A 26,820-nucleotide genomic window follows, 5' to 3' on the forward strand; every position below is an offset into this window, starting at 1 on the left:
CAGGTTCTCGTTCCCATGAACATTGTTAATTTGCTGTCTCATTCCACAGAAACTGACAAGTAGATTCTGTCAGCAGGAATGCTGAGAAAAATTGTGAGTAGTATTTCTTCAGACAGCCCCTGTCACAGATCACCCACAGGGTTAGCTGTTTACCAAACATTCAACAACCACAAATGACAATAAACAGCTTACCAATGTGACCCCAACATCCTTGCAAATGCAACTACAAGAATATACTTAATTACAGCCATTTTCACTTTGTTCTTGATTTCATCCAGGCTTCCTGAGTCAGTTCAAAGGTAGTGAGTTAGCTAGAAGTTGAATTCTACAGTGTGTTAAGATTGGAATTTAATCAAAATACATTCTCCTTTTGCACCTTCCTCTCTTCCTATAAGCACGATAAATTCTAAAAGCAAAATAAAAGTGTATAAATGTCAAGGTGTTTATTTCACACCAGGTTTTACCAACACCCTTTTGAATAATAAGGAAGATCTACAATGTGTTATTTGTTTGACCATTTAGCCAATCATAGCCTGAAGCATATAAAACTAAAGAGACATCTGCAGATGAAACATCCAGACCATGTAAGTAAATCCATAAATTTTTTTAAAGTGTAATGACAAACAACTAAAAGGAAAAGTGAGATTCCACAAAAAATGGGTATCAATTTCCTAAGAACGTCCTAAGAGCAACCACACATTATCAGGGAGAAATTACTTCTTCCTGCAGCCGTCAAAATGTGCGAAATCACGCATGGAGAAAGGTTTGGCGAGAGTCTGATGTTGAAGATGATGCTGTGGTTTGATGTATTGATGCAATAGCCATTGACCTGAAAAATCAATTGTTACAATGTCCAAAATTGTTACAATGTCCTCATGATAGCCCAAAATTTGCCCTGACTTGTTGACAGTACTGGTATTGGAAATCTTTCCCAGGTTCTTGTTTTTACATGCTACCTGTTATGAAAATGAAATGCATGAGGCTTTTCTATTTTGTAAAGCTCTGGAACAGAGGACTACAGCTGAAGATCTTTTCTTTCTTGCAAATTTATTTTTTGCTGACGTCACTCTGTCCTGGACAAATTGTGTAGGTGTATGTATCGATGGGATGGCAGCATTTACTGGAACTAAAAAGGTGTCCGTGGTAAGAGCTTGTACTTCTGTCAAATACATACACTGCATGATATGCAGAAAGGCTTTTGTTTCTAAAGTAGTGCAACCGGAAGTGAATAAAGTGGCAAACAATGTAGCCAGTGTCATAAATTTTGTGAAAGCACAAGCTTTAAATAGTAAGCTATTTTCCATTCTCTGCTACTCATGATTCACTTCCATTGCACACAGAAGTACATCAGTGGTCTTGTGAGTTAGCTGGGAGTTCTTTGGTGCATTGTGGAGCCGAAGGATGAACTTCATCTTTTCCTATCAAACAGCAGTCCTACACTCAAAAGCTGTTTCTGAATGAAAAATGGCTTGTAATATTGTGCTACTTGGCTGATGTTTTTGAGAAACTGAATGATCTTAATATATTACTTCACGGTCAAATCAGCAATATCATTTTTCTAAGCAAGTAAGTGCTTGTGTTTATGAGAGAACTAGGACTTTGAAAAACTCAGATGGAAAAGGATAACTGCGAGAGATGTTTTCTTGTCTGAATGATTTCTTGATGGCTGCAGATAAAATTAATAGAATCGGCTTAGTATATCTTGACAACTTCAGTCAATCATTTGAGAATAAATTTCCAGAACCTTCATCCGAGTATGACTGGATCCACAATCCATTTGATATGATCATAATAGATCACTTGTCAACAGTAGAACAGGAAGAGCTAATAGAACCTTCAAGTGATAAAACATTTCAAAATGAATTTAAATCAAAGTTTTTTGAAAATTTTTGGTGTGCTGAATTGGAAAGAATATCCACATTTAGCAAGAAAGGCAGAGGACTTGTTATTTCCCTTTGCATCAACTTACTTACGTGAATCAACATTTTCCGCAATAGCATTAATCAAGACAAAATATCGGTCCCAACTGCAGCTGGAAGGGGATCGGTGAGTTGCAGTTTCAAAGATCCAACCAAGATTGGACCTGCTTACTTTAGAAATTCATGCACACACATCACACTAAATGTGCAAATGTTAGAAAATTTCCAAGTTTTGAACTGTGTCCACTTTTACTCTTGTTTATTTCCTTTCTGCATGATCAGTTTGAGTATAAGTTTTTAAACTGGCATTTAAATGTTGACTATTGTTCTACCATCATTTGTATGCCATAATATTAAAACATTCTAAATGAACTAAAAGCAATACAGATGGAAACAAACTTTAACCAATTTTTGTATCAATTTGTAAAAAGAATATGTAGTGATATACACATACAGGGTGTGCATAAAGTCTGGGAACACTCTTAATTATTTGTTGCATAAGAACCAAACATTGCACAGATATACACGTCACTTTGAAGAGAAACCCTGAAAGCTTTTTTCCCATGTATACTGCCACAGCATAGTTTGGTAATTTGCCGATAATTAGCGCAAGTCATAAACATGGCCGTACTACAGAAGGGGACAGCTGTTTCATGAAATGGCCTCCCCAATCACCAGATCTCACTCCGTGTGACTTTTTCTGTGGGGACACATTAAAGATCTGGTGTATGTACCACCTCTACCACGTGATGTAGCAGATTTCTGGGAGAGAATATGGGAAGCGACTGCCACAGTCGACAAAGACATGCTGGGACAAGTATGGCAAGAATTCAGTTACCATATTGATGTCTGCCGGGTCACTCATAGTTCGCATATTGAATGTTTGTAAATAACACTTTCAGAGTTTCTCTTCAAAATGCAATTGTATGACATCTGTACAATGTTTAGTTCTTGTGCAATAAATAACTGAAAGTGTTCCAAGACTTGATGTATACCCTGTATTTACTTAGTTCTAATAACTGCACACACACACAACCATGGTTATTTATAAACTAGTTGTAATTGTTAACTTTCACCACATTTGAATAATACAAATGCATGATAATTTAATAAAATGTTTAACTCTGATGTGCTCAAAGGACACTCCCTTATTATAATTATAATAATTATTATTATTGTGAGTGATAGTGGCATTGAATTTGAATAAGACCCTGGTCCATCCTTAAGTTGCTGTTGAATTATGAAATACGGACCTAACCCCAATAAACAAATTACGCAAAGACCCATCACATGTTCACATCAACTACTTGCTGCTCTAATCCTCTTGCAATCATTTCTTATTGAATTACAGAATAAAGCCACATTGCAAGTCTCGTCATTAAGGGTGGACAGCTACTTATGTGAGCAAGATACCTTCCACCAATTGATTTATACAAGTGGAAATCTTATTCATATAGTTGTAAAGCATTTGGCACAACATGATGTGGATAATATCAGAGCTGCTTCTGTCTGTACACTATCTGCTTGCTGTCCCCCACATCTCTCCTCCCACTGCCACACCATCCAAGCTGTAACATATGTTAACCTCTCTGAACTTTTGAATAGGTGTGAACTGCGACTCCAGTCAATGTGAGGGTCAACAAACAACTAGCACATACTTCTCCCTACCTCTCACCCTACTAAAGCTCTTATGGCCCAATTTCCCTTTTACCTCCTCCAGGTTACAGAGACCTCATTCTTCCTTCCTAAATATTTACTGTAACATTATTAAATAATTATTTCTTTTTATTCAGTATTTTCTAAAGTTTATTATTACTTCCTTATAGCCCTTTTCAGTCACTGATTACTGTTTGCAACAGTCTCCCACTTCCCTGTCCTCAGTACTCTGCCTTTATTGAGGATCATCCTCTCTGATTATCCAATGCATCACTTTTCATGCTTATTACTTAGAAAACTTCTTATGGCCCTTTAAGCAACTTCACACAATTTAAAAGATGGCTGGTCATCTGTACCCACATGAATGAAATAATTCTATAATTACAATTAAGTTCACTGGTCAAAATAATGCTACAAAGTAGTGAAATTTTTATTGAATGAAAACAACAGAGTATTTTCAGTGGATTAATAACAAACATTTGTGTTTAAAAGGATATCAGCAAATTAAGAAGATATCAAACCCTGGAACGCAAGCAAGAATTTTTTTTTTTTTTTTTTTTTTTTTTTTTTTTTTTTTTTTTTTTTTCCAGCCCTGTTCCCAGATTTGCAGAAACAAATTGTTAAAAGAATCAACTTTTCAACAAAAATGTGTTTGCATGCATAAATTCTAACATATTTTGCCAGCAGAATGAAATTTTTACTCTGCAGTAGTGTGTGTGTTGGTCCTGGCTGTTTAAAACTGTGTGCCAGGCCGAGATTCGAACTCAGGACTTTTGCCTTTCCTGGGCAAGTGCTCTGCCAACTGAGCTATCCGAGGATGAATCACATATTACCCTCACAGCCTGAAGTTTGGAAGGTAGGAGATGAGGTACTGGCAGAAGTAAAGCTTTGTGGGAAGGACATGAGTTCTGCTTGGGTAGTTCAGTTGGTAGAGCACTTGCCCGCAACATTCAGAGGTTGTGAGTTTGAGTCTCAGTCCAGCACACAGTTCTAATCTGCCAGGAAGTTTTATATTTTGCCTGCTCTGAACTAAGCTTTATGGTCTGATGAATGACTTTCAATATGGTAATACTAATGTTTTAATGAGACCCCACAGGATAAATGGCTATCATAGCTGGATTTTAAGACTTATTTTATTTTACACCACTACCAGTTTTAAAGCTGTACCTATTTGCAAGTAGCAGGCAACTTTCAATGTACAGAATATTTATACATGATCTAGTCACTTTAATGCAGCCACTGCCTATGTTCAACTCCATCGTGCGGTAACCACTCACAGATAGCAGGTGGCGACACTGGCATCAAGGGTGTCAGGACGACGTGGAAACACAGCAGTCACTGCCGTAATGCGGAAACAGAGCAATTTATCTTATGTCCAAAAGGGCACAATCATAGGCTTTCAGGCCAGCGGTGGAAGCATTTATGAAATGGCTAAGTTTGTAAACTGTTTGCATGCTGCTGTGGTTAAAGTATACCGTCCATGGCAAAATGGTGCTATCCAAAAACTGGTGTCGAAGCAACTGTTGTGCACCACAGTCTTTGGATAACGAGTGAACAACAGCCGCGGAGATACATACAAGCAAACAGATGCAACTGTTGAGCAACTGACCATCCACATGAACCAAGGAGCTATCAACATGTCTCCTCAATAACTGCTCAACAAATGATGTTGCTTAAGGGCCTCTATAGCAGGCACATGGGTCATGCACCCATGCTGACTGCTGTTCACTGATGACAAAGGCTGTCCACGGAGTGGCCTGTCAGATGAATCCCGTTTTATGCTTCATCAGACAGACAGCTATTGCAAGTATGATGTGAAATGTCTGAAAGAAAACATCCAGCAATAATCATTGGAGGGTTCCATAACAGAGGAGGGAGCGATATGGTCCGGGAAATATTTTTATGGCATTTCCTGTGTGATCTTGTCATTGTAGAAGGCACAATGGATCAACAAAAGTATGCATTATCCTTAGGGACTATGTCCATTCCTACATCTAGTTTCCTTTTCCTTGGCATGATGGCATTTACCAGTAGGACAATGCAATGTGTCATACAACTCACAATGTACACCCGTGGTTCGAAGACCACCTGGTTGAGTTCACCGGAATTCCCTGGCCTCCAAACTCCTCAAATTTATATCCAATCATGAATTTTTGGGACCGCCTCAATCGAGCTGTTTGCGCCGTGGATCCTCAACTGAGAGACTTAGTACAGCTGGCCATGGCACTGAAGTCAGCACGGCTCCACATCCTTGTTGGTACTGTCCAGAACCTTACTAACTCTGCAAATACTGCAAAGAATGGTTATTCAGATTTCTGACAGATGGTCACATTAAGTCATTGGACAATGTACAACAGTTGCAACAGCAAAGGGCTCAGAAGAAAGAATAGTGAGAAGGTATACTTGCTGAGCTATACGCATAAAGTGCCGTTACTGCATATATTTTTTGGAATACTTCACAGGTTTGCAGACGGTATTGCTTGAAGTATTACACTTCACAAGACAACATTTCTTTTGAATACACTGCATGCTGTGGGAACATCACAAAAAAGTTTGGACTCGAGTTCAGTTTTTTTGTTACTGTGCACGGAATGGTTATTGGTTTGCAGTTTTGGAACAGTCTTAAGAGGGAGCCTAAAACACACTTGGATCCACCTGTAACTGCATTGGATTTCACACATTGTTTACTTGGAAAATGCTGTCGCAGCTAATGAGGTCTTCTGAGTTGTGTATTCTTACTTTTATTGCATGTCACGTTCTGCACTGTCAGAGAACAGAGAAGCATACAGCAATTAAGTTTTTTCTTTTACAAAACTGCATCAGAAGCACTTAAAATGATGAAGATGGCATACAGCAGATAATGGTTGTTGTAGAAAACTATGTACAAATTTTACAAGCAATTTTTCAGGCTCAGCTGTCATCAGGTGATGACGCACCGAGTGAATAGTCATCTAATAGTGCCACGAAAAAATAAGCACAAAGTGCACTATGTATTTCCTCTGGGTCTTATATCTGACTTGTTGAATGACTGTAGAGGAGTTGTTCATTGGTAATACTGCTATTCACATCATTTTACATAACTTTCTGCAGAAACAAAAAATATGTGCAGAAAATGTATCATGTTTCTTCATATAGGAACAAGGAGAATACTGAATGAATGCATGAGCAGAATTCATCAATACTACAGAGGTTCGTCTCAGTTTCCATTGTCAATAATGATGAAATGTAGTGCCCCAAGTTCAACTAATCCACAAAACACCAAATCAGTAGCAAATCATACCAAACTGATATTCTTCACATTCTTCATCTACCATGTATGATTTACATAAAATTCACACCTGAAAATCAGAATACCATGACATTCCACAAGGATGTGAAGGATTGTCATCACTAAAAAGTGGCATGCATGCAATCTAATTTTTAATAAAAGTAAAAGCGGTTTCTACATCACTGATCATTTGCTAGTTTTTGATCAAAAAACAAGTGACAACTCTCCCCTGCACACGCCATAACAGAAAATTTGGCAGTGGTAGACTACCTTCTGTTCCAAAAACTAAAACATCTGCTGAAAGGTACCTCTCCACTGCAGACTTAAAACATACAATGAAAGAGGATTCCTCAAATACATTTCAAAGGCTCCTTAGAAGAAGGCAGAACTGTGTTTACAGAAGGCCTTATGATCTAGAAGACTGAGCATATTTAGATAATTTTATTAAACCATTCTGGGAACTTTCTACACACCCAAACTACACTGCAGTATATGATTGCATAAATATGCTTTTAGAACTGTTAGATAGAAAAAACCCATAACAGGCATATTTCTGGATCTGTCAAAGGCTTTTGACACTGTTGACCACAAAATATTACTAGAAAAATTAGAACACTACGGTATCAGAGGAATTGCAAACAACTGGATTGCTACATTCCTAACCAATTGGATGCAGAGAGTCAGCATGAACTATACTAATAGACAAAGCAACTCAATAACTTAAATACTATCAAGTAATAAAACTGTAAAGCAAGGTGTTCCACAGGGCTCAGTATTGGGACCCCTACTTTTCCTCCTGTATATTAATGACTTGAACCTGAATGTTGATGCACACAAAACAATAATATTTGCTGATGACACAACTGTACTCCTCAAAGGGGAGAATACAGAGGCCGTGCAAAAAGCTGTGAACTTGGCTACTGATCAACTCAGCAACTGGGCAAAAATCAACAGATTAACTATCAACCCCAAAAAGACAGCTTCCATGAACTTCCACACAACACAAAATGCAAATTCCTCTCAGCCATTTGTCACTATAAATAACCAGTCAATAGATACCGACACTGTTTTCAAATTCCTAGGTCTGTGGGTTCAAGATAACCTGAAAAGGAATACACATACAGGAAAGGTAAATGCCAGGATTTGTACTGGCTGTTATGCATTGAGTGTACTGAAAACATGTGCTAGCCTGAAAACATTAACCAGTGCATACTACGCTTACATACAAGCCCACCTAAAATAGGGTGTAATATTCTGGGAAAGTTCTCCAACTGCTCTGAGCACATTCAGAATCCAGAAGAGAGCAATGAGGATTATTACTGGGAGCAAACCCAGAGACTCCTGCAAACCCATCTTCAGAAAGTTGGAAATCCTTTCACTGCCTTGCCTCTACATTCTTGAGACTAAAATTTTTCAGAAAACACATACTGCCAACTGACCCCAGAGTCGTAAAAAATAATGAAATACATGAACACGACACCAGGAAAAACGCAAACCTGCATGTTACACGTACAAACACTCAACTGTATAAAAAGGGAGTTTTCCACATGGGCCTCCAACTGTTCAACAATCTTCCCACTAGTATTAAGTCCATCGATGACAACATAAAATTTAGCAAATACATTAGGATACTATAGGCCTACGTTAATATATGTTAACAATGTTAAATGATATTTTCCGCATCTGCAACACACTGTGTACCATCAGATCACATGGAATAAATAAATAAATAAACACAAATATTGTCTCTTTGGAATAATGTATCAAAGAGTGGAAGGTGGTGACCCTCTTCTGGTTTTGTTTTAATTTAAACACTCGAGTGTAGTAAATTAAGATCTTAACAGGATTGTACATGTTCTTTCATGTCCGTGGAGTGACTCCACAATCTCTTCAATGCATCTCCAGAAGAAGCTTGGCTTCACTTTTGTAGTCACGACTGGCAACATCAAACTCTTCAAAGTAATAATTGTTGGAGCAAAACTGGATAATTATTTGAAAGACATCTTGTTTACGCCAGTGACTCAAACTTTTTATTCCCACTATTGCAATTTCGCCCTTAGGCCATTATCAAGTGCAGCTGAAATACAAAATGTTTATAACATATTTTACAAAAATTGTTGTGTATATTAACAATCGGCCAATTACACAATTTGAAAAATGCAGCTATGTAACCATGTTTACCTAAATGTTTTGGCTTTAAGCCATGTCAACTTTATACAGGCTGACACATTTATATGTCATTATCATTTACTGTTATATACATTTGTAATGCTGCTAAGTAGTGTGAGCACACATGTCCATATACTGTAAAACAGCACAGTCTGTACATACAATATGTTCGTTCCACCATCACTAGTAACTTTTGCACTAAACCACAGCAGCAAACGACTGTTTACAGATTACTGATAGGCATTTTGGGGCGTAAACGGATTACAGATATTATTCTAGTTCTGAGTACAGCGCCATTGCAATCCAACGACTGAACTAGCAAGCATGGAGTTATGCACTCCTTTTACAATTATGGAACATACTATAATTTCTTACATAACTACTCTTAATGTTAGAAAGGTGTAGGAACAGGACATAACTTATTTCATTATAGGTCTTTTAAAAACATTGTAGTTAAAATACGTGAAGGTTTTACACCATTTTATGTAACTGTAGGTATTATTTTGTAAATAGTATAACTAGGATAGGTTGTTTATTTCATCATAGGTTTTTAATACAACACAATTATACTAATATACTAAATTAGAACTTAATACAATATCTGAGTAGTGAAAGTGCATATTTTTAAAATGTCTGATGACATTTCTGGAATTCATATTTTTAGCAGCAAGACTAAACAATCTCAGCCCATCTTTACACACAGATGTTTGTGGAGCATAAAGCAGGATACATGTAACTGAAATGAACTTTATACCAGAGATCAGGTACATGACAATGCACAAATTATCAGGATATAAGAACTGTACATGACTTCCAGGTTTGAGGATTCAGTAAAGTGTAAAAAGCCTTTATGTGGTATAGTCAAAACTTGTATGTGTCTGGAGATGGAATCTGATGTTGGTGTAGCCTTCAGTCCAGAGACTGGTTTGATGCAGCTCTCCATGCTACTCTATCCTGAGCAAGCTTCTTCATCTCCCAGTACTTACTGCAACCTACATCCTTCTGAATCTGCTTAGTGTATTCATCTCTTGGTCTCCCTCTACGATTTTTATCCTCCACGCTGCCCTCCAATGCTAAATTTGTGATCCCTTGATGCCTCAGAACATGTCCTACCAACCGGTCCCTTCCTTTTGTCAAGTTGCACCAGAAACTCCTCTTCTACCCAATTCTATTCAGTACCTCCTCATTAGTTATGTGATCTACCCATCTAATCTTCAGCATCCTTCTGTAGCACCACATTTCGAAAGCTTCTATTCTCTTCTTGTCTACACTATTTATCATCCACGTTTCACTTCCATACATGGCTACACTTCATACAAATACTTTCAGAAAAAGCTTCCTGACATTTCAATCTATACTTGATGTTAACAAATTTCTCTTCTTCAGAAACACTTTCCTTGTCATCGCCAGTCTACATTTTATATCCTCTCTACTTTGACCATTATCAGTTATCTTGCTCCCCAAATAGCAAAACTCACTCACTACTTTAAGCGTCTCATTTCCTAATCTAATTCCCTCAGCATCACCCAATTTAATTCGACTACATTTCATTATCCTCATTTTGCTTTTGTTGATGTTCATCTTACATCCTCCTTTCAAGACACTGTCCATCCTGTTCAGCTGCTCTTCCACGTCCTTTGCTGTCTCTGACAGAATTACAATGTCATCAGTGAACCTCAAAGTTTTTATTTCTTCTCCATGGATTTTAATTCCTACTCCAAATTTTTCTTTTATTTCCTTTACTGCTTGCTCAATATACAGATTGAATAACATCAGGGATAGGCTACAACCCTGTCTCACTCCCTTCCCAACCACTGCTTCCCTTTCATGCCCCTCGACTCTTATAACTGCCATCTGGTTTCTGTACAAATTGTAATTAGCCTTTCGTTCCCTGTACTTTACCCCTAAGTCTACAAATGCTAGAAACATAGGTTTGCCTTTCCTTAATCTAGCTTCTAAGATAAGTCGTAAGGTCAGTATTGCCTCACGTGTTCCAACATTTCTACAGAATCCAAACCGATCTTCCTCGAGGTTGGCTTCTACCAGTTTTTCCATTCGTCTGTAAAAAATTCTTGTTAGTATTTTGCAGCCGCGGCTTATTAAACTGATAGTTCAGTAATTTTCACATCTGTCAACACCTGCTTTCTTTGGGATTGGAATTATTATATTCTTCTTGAAGTCTGAGGGTATTTCACCTGTCTCATACATCTTGCTCACCAGATGGTAGAGTTTTGTCAGGGCTGGTTCTCCCAAGGCTATCAGAAGTTCTAATGGGATGTTGTCTATTCCGGGGGCCTTGTTTCAACTTAGGTCTTTCAGTGCTCTGTCAAACTCTTCACACAATATCATACCTCCCATTTCGTCTTCATCTACAGCCTCTTCCATTTCCATAATATTGTCCTCAAGAACATCGCCCTTGTATAGACCCTCTATATACTCCTTCCACCTTTCTGCTTTCCCTTCTTTGCTTAGAACTGGGTTTCCATCTGAGCTCTTGATATTCATGCAAGTGGTTTTCTTTTCTCCAAAGGTCTCTTTAATTTTCCTGTAGGTAGTATCTATCTTACCCCTAGTGATATATGCCTCTACATCCTTACATTTGTCTTCTAGCCATCCCTGCTTAGCCATTTTACACTTCCTGCCGATCTCTTTAAAGCTGTCGATCTCTTTATAGTCAGTACTGCCATTAGACTATTTTTTTTTTTTTTTAGTGTTACATTTACACGATCATGATTTCGACTTTAAAATGCTATTACCAAGTGTTTTAATTTTATACAGTGCCTAAGATGGCATACTGTCATATTTAAAATACACTATTGGACACAATGTTGGCAGTCAATTACTTTTTCACTTATGATAAAAAGAAGTTGTATAGAGCCAGGAATTCAGGCTTTCACAGACGAGCTCCTTTATAATTTAAAAACGCAGTACTTCTTACAATTTTTGCAGTGGAAGCTTGAATTTTTTTTAGTTAAAGCGAAAAGTTTATATTATTATAGTCATGTTTCTTGTAGTGAATATCCGTCATCTACATCTCAGAAAAAATTGTAAATAATTTCAAAAACAAAATCCATGCATGGACATTATAATTTTTTTAAGGTATTGCTCCCTCATAGATACCTTTGAAAAACTTACAATATTTGTATAAATATTCCATTATGTCACACAAAAAGAGTAAATTTGTATAAATAATGGGAAGTATCAAAACAACATTATTGTAAAAGAAATACTGAGTTGCTAATGACTAATATGTCACCACTAAATTGCTGAAGCTGGCTACACTGCATATCCCTAGGAACAAATCATATCTGAGAACACTATTTTATCGCCACTACATGTATTGCATCATCCAGTTTCTTTGTTTTGAATCATGTGTTCACTGAGCATGCAGTTCTGAGTACTTGTACTAAGTTGTACCCAGTGTCAATTAGTGGTTGAATATTCAATTGTTGCAGTTTTTAACTATTCATTCCAAAACAAAAGTAAGTCCCCTAATCTTACAATAATAACGTGAAATACTTTTGTACTGAAACAATGGGATAGAATGATTTTTCATTATTTAATTACTTTTTTGTTACACCAATCATCTTTTGAATTATTTATGACAAATATTGATTTTATGACTGAAGCAGTGTGGAAAGTACAAGTAGGCAGTGATTTTTTTGGACAGTATCTGCAAGACTGCAAGATATATGTGATAATGCCCTGACTTGTGTGAATGAACTGACCAGTGAAGAACAAGAACTTTTATTACAGCGAAGCAACAGTCATTCATACTGTGATTTAAGTGTTTCATTTCTGTGTGTGTTAAACACAAAGACAAGTGCCTGAGCAGATTCTCTATATACAGGGTGTTACAAAAAGGTATGGCCAAACTTTCAGAATACATTCCTCACACACAAATAAAGAAAAGATGGTATGTGGACATGTGTCTGGAAACGCTTAATTTCCATATTAGAGCTCATTTTAGTTTCGTCAGTATGTACTGTACTTCCTCGATTCACCACCAGTTGGCCCAATTGAAGGAAGGTAATGTTGACTTCGGTGCTTGTGTTGACATGCAACTCATTGCTCTACAGTTCTAGCATCAAGCACATCAGTACGTAGCTCAACAGGTTAGTGTTCATCACAAACGTGGTTTTGCAGTCAGTGCAATGTTTACAAATGCGGAGTTGGCAGATGCCCATTTGATGTATGGATTAGCACGGGGCAAAAGCCATGGCGAGGTACGTTTGTATCGAGACAGATTTCCAGAACGAAGGTGTCCCGACAGGAAGACGTTCGAAGCAATTGATCGGCGTCGTAGGGAGCACGGAACATTCCAGCCTATGACTCGTGACTGGGGAAGACCTAGAACGACGAGGACACCTGCAATGGATGAGGCAATTCTTCGTGCAGTTGACGATAACCCTAATGTCAGCGTCAGAGAAGTTGCTGCTGTACAAGGTAACGTTGACCACGTCACCGTATGGAGAGTGCTATAGGAGAACCAGTTGTTTCCGTACAAGGTACAGTGTGTGCAGGCACTATCAGCAGCTGATTGGCCTCCACGGGTACACTTCTGTTAGGTTAGGTTAGTGGTGTTTAACGTCCCATCGACAGCGAGGTCATTAAAGACGGAGCGCAAGCTCGGGTTAGGGAAGGATGGGGAAGGAAATCGGCCGTGCCCTTTCAAAGGAACCATCCCGGCATGTGCCTGAAACGATTTAGGGAAATCACGTAAAACCTAAATCAGGATGGCCGGAGACGGGATTGAACCGTCGTCCTCCCGAATGCGAGTCCAGTGTGCTAACCACTGTGCCACCTCGCTCGGTACACTTCTGTGAATGGTTCATCCAACAATGTGTCAATCCCCACTTCAATGCAAATGTACTCTTTACGGATGAGGCTTCATTCCAACGTGATAAAATGGTAAATTTTCACAATCAACATGTGTGGGCTGATGAGAATCCGCAAGCAATTGTGCAATCAAGTCATCAACATAGATTTTCTGTGAACGTTTGGGCAGGCATTGTTGGTGATGTCTTGATTGGGCCCCATGTTCTTCCACCTCTGCTCAATTGAGCACGTTATCATGATTTCATACAGGATACTCTACCTGTGCTGCTAGAACATGTGCCTTTACAAGTACGACACAACATGTGGTTCATGCACGATGGAGCTCCTGCACATTTCAGTTGAAGTGTTCGTACTCTTCTCAATAACAGATTCGGTGACCGATGGATTGGTAGAGGCTGACCAATTCCATGGCCTCCATGCTCTCCTGACCTCAACCCTCTTGACTTTCATTTATGGGGGCATTTGAAAGCTCTTCTCTACGCAACTCCGGTACCAAATGTAGAGACTCTTCGTGCTCGTATTGTGGACAGCTGTGATACAATACGCCATTCTCCAGGGCTGCATCAGCGCATCAGGGATTCCATGCGACGGAGGGTGGATGCAAGTATCCTCGCTAACGGAGGACATTTTGAACATTTCCTGTAACAAAGTGTTTGAAGTCATGCTGGTATGTTCTGTTGCTGTGTGTTTCCATTCCATGATTAATGTGATTTGAAGAGAAGTAATAAAATGAGCTCTAACATGGAAAGTAAGAAATTCCGGACACCTGTCCACATAACATATTTTATTTCTTTGTGTGTGAGGAACGTTTCCTGAAAGTTTGGCTGTACCTTTTGGTAACACCCTGAATAAGAAAATTTGCTGTGATACCTTCAAGTGCCACAAACGATCTGTTTCATCTGGGCTGCATGAAATTAGTATAAAAAAGGCAAAGACCTTTAAAATGAGAGGCTTTAGCATTATTTCTGGAGAGAAAAAGTGCCCAACCTGTATCAAACATATTAATGAAAAACAAGCAAGTGACGACTCATCACCAGACTATGTAAATGACAGTAATGTGAAGGTGCAGACTCCTGCAAAATCTGTGCTCAATACTACTTAACTAGCTTAGGAGTATCTCCTGCAAAGCTGCATTCAGTTTCTCGGCATAATCGGTATGCAGCAGACAAACAAAAATTGGAAGCTGGGGCTCTGAAAACTAAAATTTCACATACATATCAAGTTGAGCTGGCTGCTGATGCAAGTACTAACTCTGACAATGATTTAACAGAACTGGAAGAAAAAAGGCAAAACATCATGATGAACTCATGGACAAAATCAAACAGACAATTGAATAATATATCTAAAAATTACCTGGTGGATAACAGGAAGAGAGGATATATTGAAGAGCAAGTTCCCATCTCCGGAGTTCGGATAGGTTGGTGTTAGTGGGATGTATCCAGATAACCCGGACGGTGTAACACTGTGCCAAGATGTGCTGGCCGTGCACCAAGGCATGTTTAGCAACAGGGTGATCCTCATTACCAACAAACACTGTCTGCCTGTGTCCATTCATGCGAATGGACAGTTTGTTGCTGGTCATTCCCACATAGAATGCGTCACAGTGTAGGCAGGTCAGTTGGTAGATCACGTGGGTGCTTTCACACGTGGCTCTGCCTTTGATCGTGTACACCTTCCGGGTTACAGGACTGGAGTAGGTGGTGGTGGGAGGGTGCATGGGACAGGTTTTACACCGGGGGCAGTTACAAGGGTAGGAGTCAGAGGGTAGGGAAGGTGGTTTGGGGATTTCATAGGGATGAACTAAGAGGTTACGAAGGTTACGTGGACGGCGGAAAGACACTCTTGGTGGAGTGGGGAGGATTTCATGAAGGATGGATCTCATTTCAGGGCAGGATTTGAGGAAGTCGTATCCCTGCTGGAGAATCTGATCCAGTCCCGGAAAGTATCCTGTCACAAGTGGGGCACTTTTGTGGTTCTTCTGTGGGAGGTTCTGGGTTTGAGAGGATGAGGAAGTGGCTCTGGTTATTTGCTTCTGCACCAGGTCGGGAGGGTAGTTGCGGGACGCGAAAGCTGTTGTCAGGTTGTTGGTGTAATGCTTCAGGGATTCCGGACTGGAGCAGATTCGTTTGCCACGAAGACCTAGGCTGTAGGGAAGGGACTGTTTGATGTGGAATGGGTGGCAGCTGTCGTAATGGAGGTACTGTTGCTTGTTGGTGGGTTTGAGTCAGTTCCAAATTTCAGGTTTCTGAATATCTGGTACAACAAGCAAGAGCTCTTTTAATGGAGAAGGGTATTTTATCGATGGCTGAGCAGAAAAGAAGAAAGACATTGCCACATGATACAGTGAAAAAAGTAGAGTTTTTATTTGGATGACGAAAACACAGGAATAATGCCTGGGAAAAAAGACAAAGTGAGCACCAGCAAAAATATCTTTGAACAAAAGTGTCTTGTTTTAAGTAATTTAACTGAACTGTATTCTCTCTATAAAGAAAAAGTATCCTGTAGACACAGAAGGATTCCAAAATTTGTTTCTCTTCGACCAAAACTGTGTATACTTGCATGATCATCAGGAACACATACCGTATTTGTGTGCATTTACCACCAAAATGTTAAATTGCTTCTAAATTCCACTTCTATTAAAGAAACATACCAAGATCTAACTAAAATCATAACATGTGACATAAATCATGGAGCCTGTATCAACTGTGTGAAAAATGCCCCACCAGTTCAGTGCTTCAAACCCACTTAGAAAATGAAATAGGAGACTATGAACCTGATGAGATGAATCAGTACAATGGGTATCAAATGATAGAATGACTAAGTGTTCAAATCACTTCTCTATCAGAATTCTGTGAGACACTAATTAAGAAAATTGAAAAACTTACTCCCCACTCTTTTATTTCCCAACCACAATCTGATTATCTGAAAATGAAGAAGGAAACACTTGATGAAGGATCAGTGTTAATTTTAATGGCTTTCAGTGAAAATCTCAATTTTGTTGTTCAAGATGAAGTACAGGTGTACCATTGGAACAATGGCAGCTGCACTCTTCACACTGTCCATATATATTACAAAAAGGACAAACAGTTGCATGCAAAAAGTATTTGTATTGTTTCTGATGATCTAGAACATGATGTTGCTTTGGTGTACCAGACCCAGAAGATTGTATTGAATTTTTTTAAGTGTGAATTTCCAGAAATTCATATAATGTTGAATATTTCACTGATGGGTGTGCTGCACAGTATAAAAATTGTAAGAATTTCAGAAATATTTGCTACCATGAACAAGACTTCAACATAATGTGCAGCTGGTCTTTTTTAGCTACCAGCCATGGCAAATCTCCCTGTGATGGTATTGGTGGTACTGTTAAAAGACTTGTCACAAAAACAAGTTTGCAAAGAATTTATAAAGATCAAATACTTACAGCTTCACGGGTATTTGCATTCTGTTGTGAGAACCTGCAAGGCATTTCAGTTCTCTTCGTTTCAAAAGATGTAATAGTACAAGTCAGAGATTATCTTTCTCAGTGCTTCCCAAGTGCAAAAACAATTCCTGGAAAATGACCTATGCATCACATTGTACCAATATCACCAACCAAGATTGGAGCAGAAAGGCTGAACTGTGATATGGATTTTAGTATCGTGCACGATTTCTCAGATGCACTTCCACTACTAATGCCAGAATGCACTATGCAGCCCAACTGCTATGTTGCAGTGCATATGACTCTTCTTGGTATTTGGGAATTGTTGAGAAGGTGAATTGTGAAGAAGAAGATGTTACAGTAAGGTTCATGCATCCTCATGGACCATCCCCGTCCTTCCATAGGCCTGATGGTGATGATTGTGATGTTCCTTTCTCTCATATTCTGTGTGAAGTTGATATCACCACAGCAACAGGATGTAGTTATTCTCTCAGAAAAGAGTCTTCAAAGTTGGTGGAAGAAATGTGGTTCTCATACAAAAAAGTATTACCTAAGCATCAAAGTGTCTCATCACATGTGTAGTTCCGAATCAACTTGAACGCAAATTGCAGCACCAGCATTTTGTGCAGTGTTGACATTATTGGCTTTTGACAAAATGCTTAAATATTATAAACAAAATGCTATGTATTTTTACATCGAGTTACTTTTGGTTGTGGCAGAAGTAATAAAGTGTTCATATGTCATGTAATGTACAAGTTGCCCTATATTTTATAATGTGTAATTTTGTTTCATCTATGGCAATTTTTTGCTCTATTTGGATATTGTTATGCATACATCAGTTGTTAATGTCTCTTGCATAGTAATTGTATTTATCTCCAGTATATATAATTTTTTCCCCAGTGCCCTTCATTTCTCAAAACTGATTTTTTGTGTGATGAAACTTTATTATTTGTAGACCACTTTTTAATTTTTTCCATATTTTTCTAATTTTACAATAAAATAAAATAAAATTAATTTACAAAAAAATAATTGGACAATTTTTCAGAAACTACTTGTCTGAAAGGATATTCAGGGAAAAAACTGTCAGCATACCATTTTTTGTTTAAAAACTGCAGCCAATTTTCAGATTTTTACAGTTTGCTTTGAAGTAACGAATTGCACCAAACTTTCAGCAATTGCTACTAACAGAATGTATATAAAGCAATAAAATTGGCAAAAGTTCATAATATTAGATACAATAGAAGTACACAAAATCTCAGTTCACATCTAGATCATGGGTGTCATGGCCTGGATGACTTGACATGGAATGACCCCAACACTTTGGATGAATATGTGCTATTTGTTACTGCCAGGCACGCAAGGTAGTGCCCATCCGTATTGTGGTCACATGGCATGTTCAGTCACCCATCCATTGGTTTCCCACAAGCATCAGCATTGAAGCACTTTGCCCTCACAAGAACTGAAATTTTTTGATACGGACAGCACCATTTGACACGCTTGTGGCTGCAGGGGTGCCTCACACAGGAGCAAGCTGTGGCCGGAGTATATAGCCTGAGTATTTCTGATCTGTTCATAGCGTACTTTAAATGGGTGGGGAATCCAAATCACTGTCAGATACAAAAACTATTGTGCGATTTCCTTACAAATGTGAGGGAGGATTGCACTGCATTATTTTCTATTCTTTGCAGGCTATGCTCCCCCAACAGAGTATGGTTCTCATTTAGCCAGTTCCTTACTTGTATCATTTCAAATCGAATGTTGTGGATCATGGGCTACATTCAGACATCTAATATTGTAGATGAATGCCCACAAAAGCTATTAAAATACCACGCTCGAGTCTTGGTGTAGCACTCCTACTCAATTTAGTAGAGAGATTGATACTAGCGAGCACAGTAAGTGAAAGTAAGAATTGAAATTTAATATCATTATAGTCGAACATCTATCTAAAATTTCAAGTATAAAAAGGTGAAAATGAAATATAATGAAATCACCTGTTCAAATGGTTCAAATGGCTCTGAGCACTATGGGACTTAACATCTGAGGTTGTCAGTCCCCTAGAACTTAGAACTACTTAAACCTAACTAACCTAAGGACATCACACACATCCGTGCCCTAGGTAGGATTCGAACCTGTGACAGTAGCAGTCGTGCGGTTTCAGACTGAAAAACCACCTGTTCAAATCCACTGTTAGACAATAGTAAAAAGGAAGCCCATTGCGTGTACACCCACCTGCAACTTCACTGTGAGCATCAACAATGGCACCTTTCAGTTCAGCCATCATTAGCTCCATAGTGGCTCTAAGACAGCCCAACTTATTAGCAGGACATTCATGTGCATCTAGAGATGCTAATTCTACCACCTGCAACACAATAAAAAAAGGAGCCCAAAATTTGTTTTCATAAGTTAACATACTACAAGAAATTTGTATGCATCAATTCTTAATACACAAATTCCAATTTGGTACCTGAAGGGCACTTTATTAACAGAAGTTCTACTTCACTTTTAGAAGACACCATCATCAAAATTTTCCATACTTATGTTCTTCAGCTGTACACATCCCAATTGTTTCTGCATGTTCTCTAATGACATCTATCTAGTTTTCATTGGGTCATCCCTTCACTCTTATTTTATTTTTATTTTTTTTTAAACTTTCTTGGTCCATTTACCATGCCTTTATTTGACTGCATATCCTGCCCATCTACATTTCACTACCATTATGGTCATAAATACATCTTCTGCTCTAATCTGCTCCCTGATCCGTTTGTTTTCCATCTCCCTTACCAGTTCCTAACATCCATCTCACTATTTCTTGCTGAGCAATTGTTTGCACTACAAGTCCATATCTCGCTACCACAAGTTAAAACACATAACATTTGCAGACTGTTAACTTTCCATTAAGACACTTCAGAATAGTGGTTCCACAAACTCTAATTTTCTAAGTGCACTCTATGCCATTTTTACCCTTCTAGTAAACCAATTTCTTGTCCTACACAATAACTAATCAACTAGTCCTTTTACTTATTATTTTGTACATTTTTCCCTATTTGTTAATTATGCATTACTGATTTACCAGCCTATTTACAAATTTTTAATATTAAGTTCTTGCTCTGAGGGCTAACGATACACCACCATTAACGCTACAAACACGGTTCAGACAGTTTCAGATAAAAAGTATGTCCTATTAGTTTTTACAGTCTAAAATGGATACAGTCAGACTAGTTAAGTTGAAATATGTTTCAAATTTGTTTCACTGTTAGTCAACTTTGCAAAATGACCATATGCACAGTTTCACCTGCCTACCTGAACTGTAAGTTATTGAAAAATAATTTTGAATTATGACAATCTTCACATGATTCCTGCACTTGAAAGTGTCTGGTGTATGGCCCTCAATTATTGCACTGCACAAAAATGTGTGCTTGTCACTGCTTCCATTGATTTATGAGAAGAACTCTGATTTCACAACTAAAAGTGATTGAAAATAACTTAATATTCACATAGAAATACTATTTACATTTTGTCCATTATTTTGTGTTTCCAAACTGGTGTACCAGAAAATAAATACAAGATTTCCAACACATCAACATTAATTTTATTTCTTGTAAATATTGCAAAATGCTGAAATATTGATACGATTCTCCAAATGCATATCATTTGTGTACAATAAACATAAATTAAGGAGGACATCTGACATCAGTGAGTCACAGTAAGTGAATGTATGTGTGTATGTGTGTGTGTGTGTGTGTGTGTGTGTGTGTGTGTTTGTTAGGGGTGCCCAATGGCGGGATCATCAGTACCCTTACACTTATTAAAACAAACGAATGTGGAGAGGAACTAAAATTGTTGTACACGCATGCACTCGAAATGACCACAGAGTCACTCTATCTCGCATGCACACTCACATGCAGTGCAACCAGTTAGGCAGGATGATAGCTGGTCAAGAAATTAAAACAAAACACAGACGAGCTAAAAGAAAAGCACAGGGAAATGTGACTGGTTGACCACTTACAAAAATCTTGGATGAGCCAGCCACCCTGTTGACACATTAAAAACACCCTCCCTAAAATCTTGTTAAAAATGTTGGACAATTCACAAAACTTTAAAACTTGGACCACCTTTGTTTCATCATTACATAAAATAGATTGCAGATCCGCAGGTGAATCTGCCGTAGTCTGCTGATCGGCAAATAAAATGCAGTCCAATAAAATGTGGCGCACCGTGATCTGCACGCCACAAGCACCACAGATTGGAGGGTCCTCTCACCAGAGTAAGATTCTGTACATCATAGGGCTGTGGCCTATGCGAAGAAGAGTAAGAAGGACCTCGTCCCATCGACGTGGCTGTAATGAAGTACTCCACGGCCGAGTTGTGGGATTTACGACAAGGAGTTTGTTGTCTGTCACTTCCAGCCACTCGTCTTCCTATTGACACTGGACTTCATACCTCAACGATGAGGTGAGAGCATGCAGAGGGATAGCACACCAAAATACCTGAGGGTGACGACACGCCACCGTGGCTGCTCCAACCACCCTTTCATTCCCCACAATTCCCACCTACCCTGATACCCAGCAGAAAGACACTTCCTTCCCCAGTCGTTGTAGTTAGAGAAGAGTATCTTGGATATCCCGGGTTACTTTATCTGCTGGGTACAAATGTTGTCGTCGTAGTTGGAGGAGGGTATCTTGGATATTCTGGGGTACTTTGCCTGTTGGGTGGCGCAAATGTTGAACAGAGTGAAAGGCGCTTAGATAATCTGCGCAGATGAGAAATCTAACACTGGGAGAACGTCTCATCTGCTCCAGTGCCCGTAAGATCGCTTATAAATCTGCGTCAAAGGTTGTAAATTCTGGAGGCCGTCTAAACTTGAGGACATGATCTAGGAAGATGACAGAGCAACCAACAAGAGTCCCCCTGCTTAGACACATCCATAAAAACAGCTACATGGTTGTGGTGCTCAGATAAAATGTCAGAAAGTATCATACTAAATATCGGAAGCAGGCGTGCGCTCTCTCCTGTACCACACCTAATCTAAAATCACCCTGAGCCTCTCCGGTAACCAGGATGGCAGACACTTAAAACCCTGGATTTGGGGTTGTTCTGGCTCCACACCAAGTGCCTCAAGCTCACACGCTGCACACTGATCTCAAATGGTCGTGGCTCTTCAAAGGCGCTCCGGAGATGGACGAGCAACAGTATGGTCTGTGGATGAAGTTGGAGCTGTGAGGAACTTAACACGCCTGACTCATCATAAGGAGGTGGCACCAGATGGTAAGTGCCAGTTCACCCACCTCAGCACAGAGGCTGGGTACGGGACTGGTCCGATAAGCACCCATGGCCAGCCAAATCACCTCATGGTGGACAGCGGCAATGATCCGTGAATAAGAGGGCCTCGCTTACCCGTACACCATGCACCCGTAGTCATGCCACAAACACACGAAAGCTCAATAAAAATCGAGGACACACACCCTGTTTGCTCCTCAAGACCTGTGGCTAACACACTTGCTGATGCTCAGTGCCTTCTGGGTTCTGGCTTTTAGGTCTCACAAGTGTGGCAACCACTACAATCTGGAGTAAAAAATGAGGCTCAAAAACTGTACTGTGTCTCTAAAATGTAGGGTGGCGTCCCCGATATTCAAGGCAGGCAAATTAAAAAGATGACGAGAATGATTAAAATGACCACATACAAACTTATCCACAAAAGCCCCTTTGATGCAGTTGTGTGAGAATACAGTGTCTCCAAGTAGCATCGTTTGCCTTACTTATATCAAAGAAAATGCCAATACAGTGATGCTTATGGAGGAAAGCCTGCTGAACAGCTGCCTCTAGGACGGTCAGGTTGTCAACAGTGGACTGAAATCTTCAGAATCCACACTGAGAGCAGCTAAGGAGTTGCCTGGTCTCTAACAACCAGACCAGATGACGGTTATCCATCCACGTCATGATCTTTCCTTGGTATGATGCAATACTTTTTTTATTGTTGTATATTTAGCTTCTCCCCACCCTAAACCTCAATTTTCCGCAGTTGTCCCATTAGTTTCATTTTATTTTGCATTTGTTGGTGTGTCTCTGTAGTGATTTTGTCATCATTTTGTATACACTGGAAGCAACCGTTTCTGCCACATTGGTGTCGTCATGGGTCAAAGCAAAAGGTGTGGAATCTGACACTTCTGTAATGCCAGGGAATAAACATGGCATAACTAAACTGGTGATTCTGGCCGGGCTAGTGAAGTTAACCACAGAATAAGTTTTGACAATGGCAGGAATAGTTACAGAATGACAAGACTGATTGTTAAAACAAGGAAAGAGAAGAAGCAGGGACACCACACAAATTATATGGAAGAATATGACGATTCCAAACTTATATAAAAATTTCATACTACTCCTTTTCGATCTCATGCTTTTGAAATTGGAGCGCAGGAATGAAATGTGAAACTTTTTCCTAACAGAAAACTAACTTTTTGATTGTAGTAGGCCTAATAGGCATTTGATATTGGTACTTCATGAATCATATTCCGTGGTGCTATCTATGTAAAAAAGAGTTAGATTAAAATGATGGTTTGTGCCAAAACATCTTGTTTATTGGGCATGTTTTACAAATGCTGCAATATTAGAAATGTCTTTTTCATTTCATCAAGCAGACAGTGACAAAATAGACATAATCAAATCAAAAAACCACACCAGTCTTGGGTACTATTAGTATTAACAGCTTTTTCAGTATTAGACAATGACACTTTGATTTTTCATGTAGTGAAATGTTTGACAAACTTTGATGAGGTAATAGATTCTTTCACAGAAGTGGAAGCATGCCATGTAAAGCTGTAGCAAGATTAGAGAGCAAAAAATGCTGGAACCTAAGGATTGAAGAAATATGTACTGTCTTGCTAGTCTCTTGTCTTTACTGGCTTTTTGTTTCCTATATTTAATTTTACATCACACAAAAGAGAAGTTGTTACACACTAGGCAGTAAAGAGTGTAAATTTTGTGAAGATTTCTTATTCTCCTGGTTACAAATAATCCCATCCAGCATTAAATATAAGTTCTTTTTAAGGTGGGTAGTATGTCAGACTGGTCGACTGGGAGCAGGAGGGGCACCACAGGACATTTTTTAAATTTCCACAGTCCTGAATGTAGGTTTGATGGCTTCCATTACAAAATATACACGACTGAATTCCACAGTGTGAAATACAGTGATGTGTGATACAAGAATGCTGCGTGAAGAGGCGTGGCACTGCACTTTGGCACATTTAAGACCAAATAACATATCCTACATTTTCTCAAACATATATATTTTATGTATCAAACTCTTCAGAAAGATGTGCACTACAAAATGAACATATTTTTGATTTTTTTTTTTTAATTTGTGACATCCTATCTCAAATGATCGAGAGAGGTGGCAGCACTATCAAGTTTTTGTCCCGGTTCGGAAATATCATAGATCCACAGCTGTTTTATTGTATCTAGTATCTCCTATGCTGGCCAATCAACAGGGTCTGTACTGTGTCTGTTATATCTAACACAAAATTATGCAACAGAATTGCTGACTAGTATATTTACCTTCATGAGAAATGTCAGTTTGCCAATGGACACCCTAGTTTTCAGAACTACTATTTCCTTCCTAGGGCAGGTAGGGAAAAGGAAGGGGGGGGGGGGGGGGGGGGGGGAAAGAGCTCAAGGGAAGGTTAAATGGAAGGGCAGGTCACGCAGATCCCAAAATGAGAAGGACCTACCAGCTGTGAGGAATACTGGGGACAATGTTTATTAACAATACTGACATTTCTTCTGAATGTATACAATTTTTACCTCCTGCACTTCCATCCATTTCCAAATTGATGATTCTCTGGTGTCTTAATATGTTTCATATAACTGATCCCTTCTTTTAGTCATGTGATATCACACACTTCTTTCATTCCCAATTCGATTCAGTACCTTGTCATTAGTTACCTGATATACTCATCTAATCTTTGAACTACTTCTGTATTACTACTTTTCAAAAGCTCCTATTCTCTTTCCATCTTAACTGCTTATTGTCTATACTAACCCACGTGCAAGGCTACACTTCAGACAAATAGCTTAAGAGACGATTTCCTACTACTTAAATTTCATTAGATGTTACACATTCCTGTTTTTCAAAAATTATTTTCTTGCTATAATCAGTCTGCATTTTGTAAACCCTTCTGCTTCAGCCACCATCAGTTATTTCACTGCCAAAAATAGCAAAACTCAACAACTTTCAGTGTCTCATTTCTTAGTTCAATTCCCTCAGCAAATCAATTTAATTTGGCTGCAATTCCCTTACCCTCATTTAATTTTCATTGGTGTTCACTTACAGCTTCCATGGTCTGTCTACCAATTTCATTCAACTGCTCTTTGAGTACCAAAGCTTGTAAATATACACACACCGCAGTCTGCTATACATGTCAAAAGATGCTTTGTACTACTGCTGCGTCATTCCCTTTCCTGTCCCACTTGCAAATAGTGCAAAGAAAAAATTATTGCCTGCATGCTTCTGAGCTTTAATATCCAAATTTTTTCCTTACTGTCCTTACATGAGATGTATGTTGGAGGCAGCAAAATCATTCTGAGTCTGTTGCAATTGCTGGTTCTCTAAACTTTCTCAATAGCTTTTGCAAAAATATCATCATCTCCTCTCAAACAATTCCATCTACAGTGAAGCAGTATTTCCATAAAGCTCACATCATGATCAAACCAATCAGCAAGAAGTCTGGCAGCAGGCCACTGAATTGTTCCAAAGCCTTACTATAATCTGACAGAGTGAAGATCTCAACACTTCAGTACAACTCAGTATGAAAGGATCTCAGAAACATACTGTATGTGGTCTCTTTTATAGGTGAACAACCCTTCCCAGAAGTATTCCAATAAACCACTGTCAGCCATTTGCCTTCCCTACGAAGGACTATATTTGTTTGATCCATTTTATGTCATTTTGCCATGTCACACCTATATATGTAATTTATGAGAGTGAGTCAAGCTGCATACCATTAACATTATATTCGTACGCCACAAGAATGTCTGTTGAACTCACCCACATTAATTTACATCTATCCACACTTACAGCAAGCAGGCAACATCATGCAACAGAAATTCTTTCCAAGCCATTCTAAAACCCCTACAGGCACTTTAATGATGCTTTCCCATAGACAACAGTATCATCAGAAAATATTTCCCTGGGACACTCCTTCACTTTCTCTGTAATTATCAGTATCCACCTGGGAGAATGTAGTGGGTTCTAACAATAAAAAAAAGATCTTGACCAGTCACATACTCTGGAACCTGTTCTGTATCCTTGGCCTTTGTTAACATACTACAGTTTGCTGCAGTGTGAAGGCTATCCAGAAATTTAAGAATATAGAATGTGCTGGTTGGTGTGCCTACATGGATCACAAAATACTGTGTATGAAAAAAGGTGAGCTGTGTTCTGCATGAGTAGTGCTTTGTAAATCCAACACTGATTTAAGGATGACAGAATTTCTGTTTCCAGGAAAATTATTATACTTGAGCTCAGAATATGCTAAAAGGGCCTGTATCACACC

The 26,820-nt window shown here is 38.8% G+C and overlaps 1 protein-coding gene across 1 annotated transcript in view; it reads right to left on the minus strand.

The window, feature by feature from the left end:
* The window catches only part of LOC124546006 (ankyrin repeat domain-containing protein 27-like), a 98,479-nt gene that overhangs the window by 28,383 nt on the left and 43,276 nt on the right, over nucleotides 1-26,820 (minus strand). Inside the window, exon 8 of the mRNA XM_047124977.1 lies at nucleotides 19,502-19,631. Within this exon, the coding sequence (XP_046980933.1) occupies nucleotides 19,502-19,631 (130 nt within the window). The remainder of the gene's footprint in view (nucleotides 1-19,501; nucleotides 19,632-26,820) is intronic.

The sequence above is a fragment of the Schistocerca americana genome, chromosome 8 (genome assembly GCF_021461395.2).
Source record: "Schistocerca americana isolate TAMUIC-IGC-003095 chromosome 8, iqSchAmer2.1, whole genome shotgun sequence".
Classification (NCBI taxonomy): domain Eukaryota; kingdom Metazoa; phylum Arthropoda; class Insecta; order Orthoptera; family Acrididae; genus Schistocerca; species Schistocerca americana.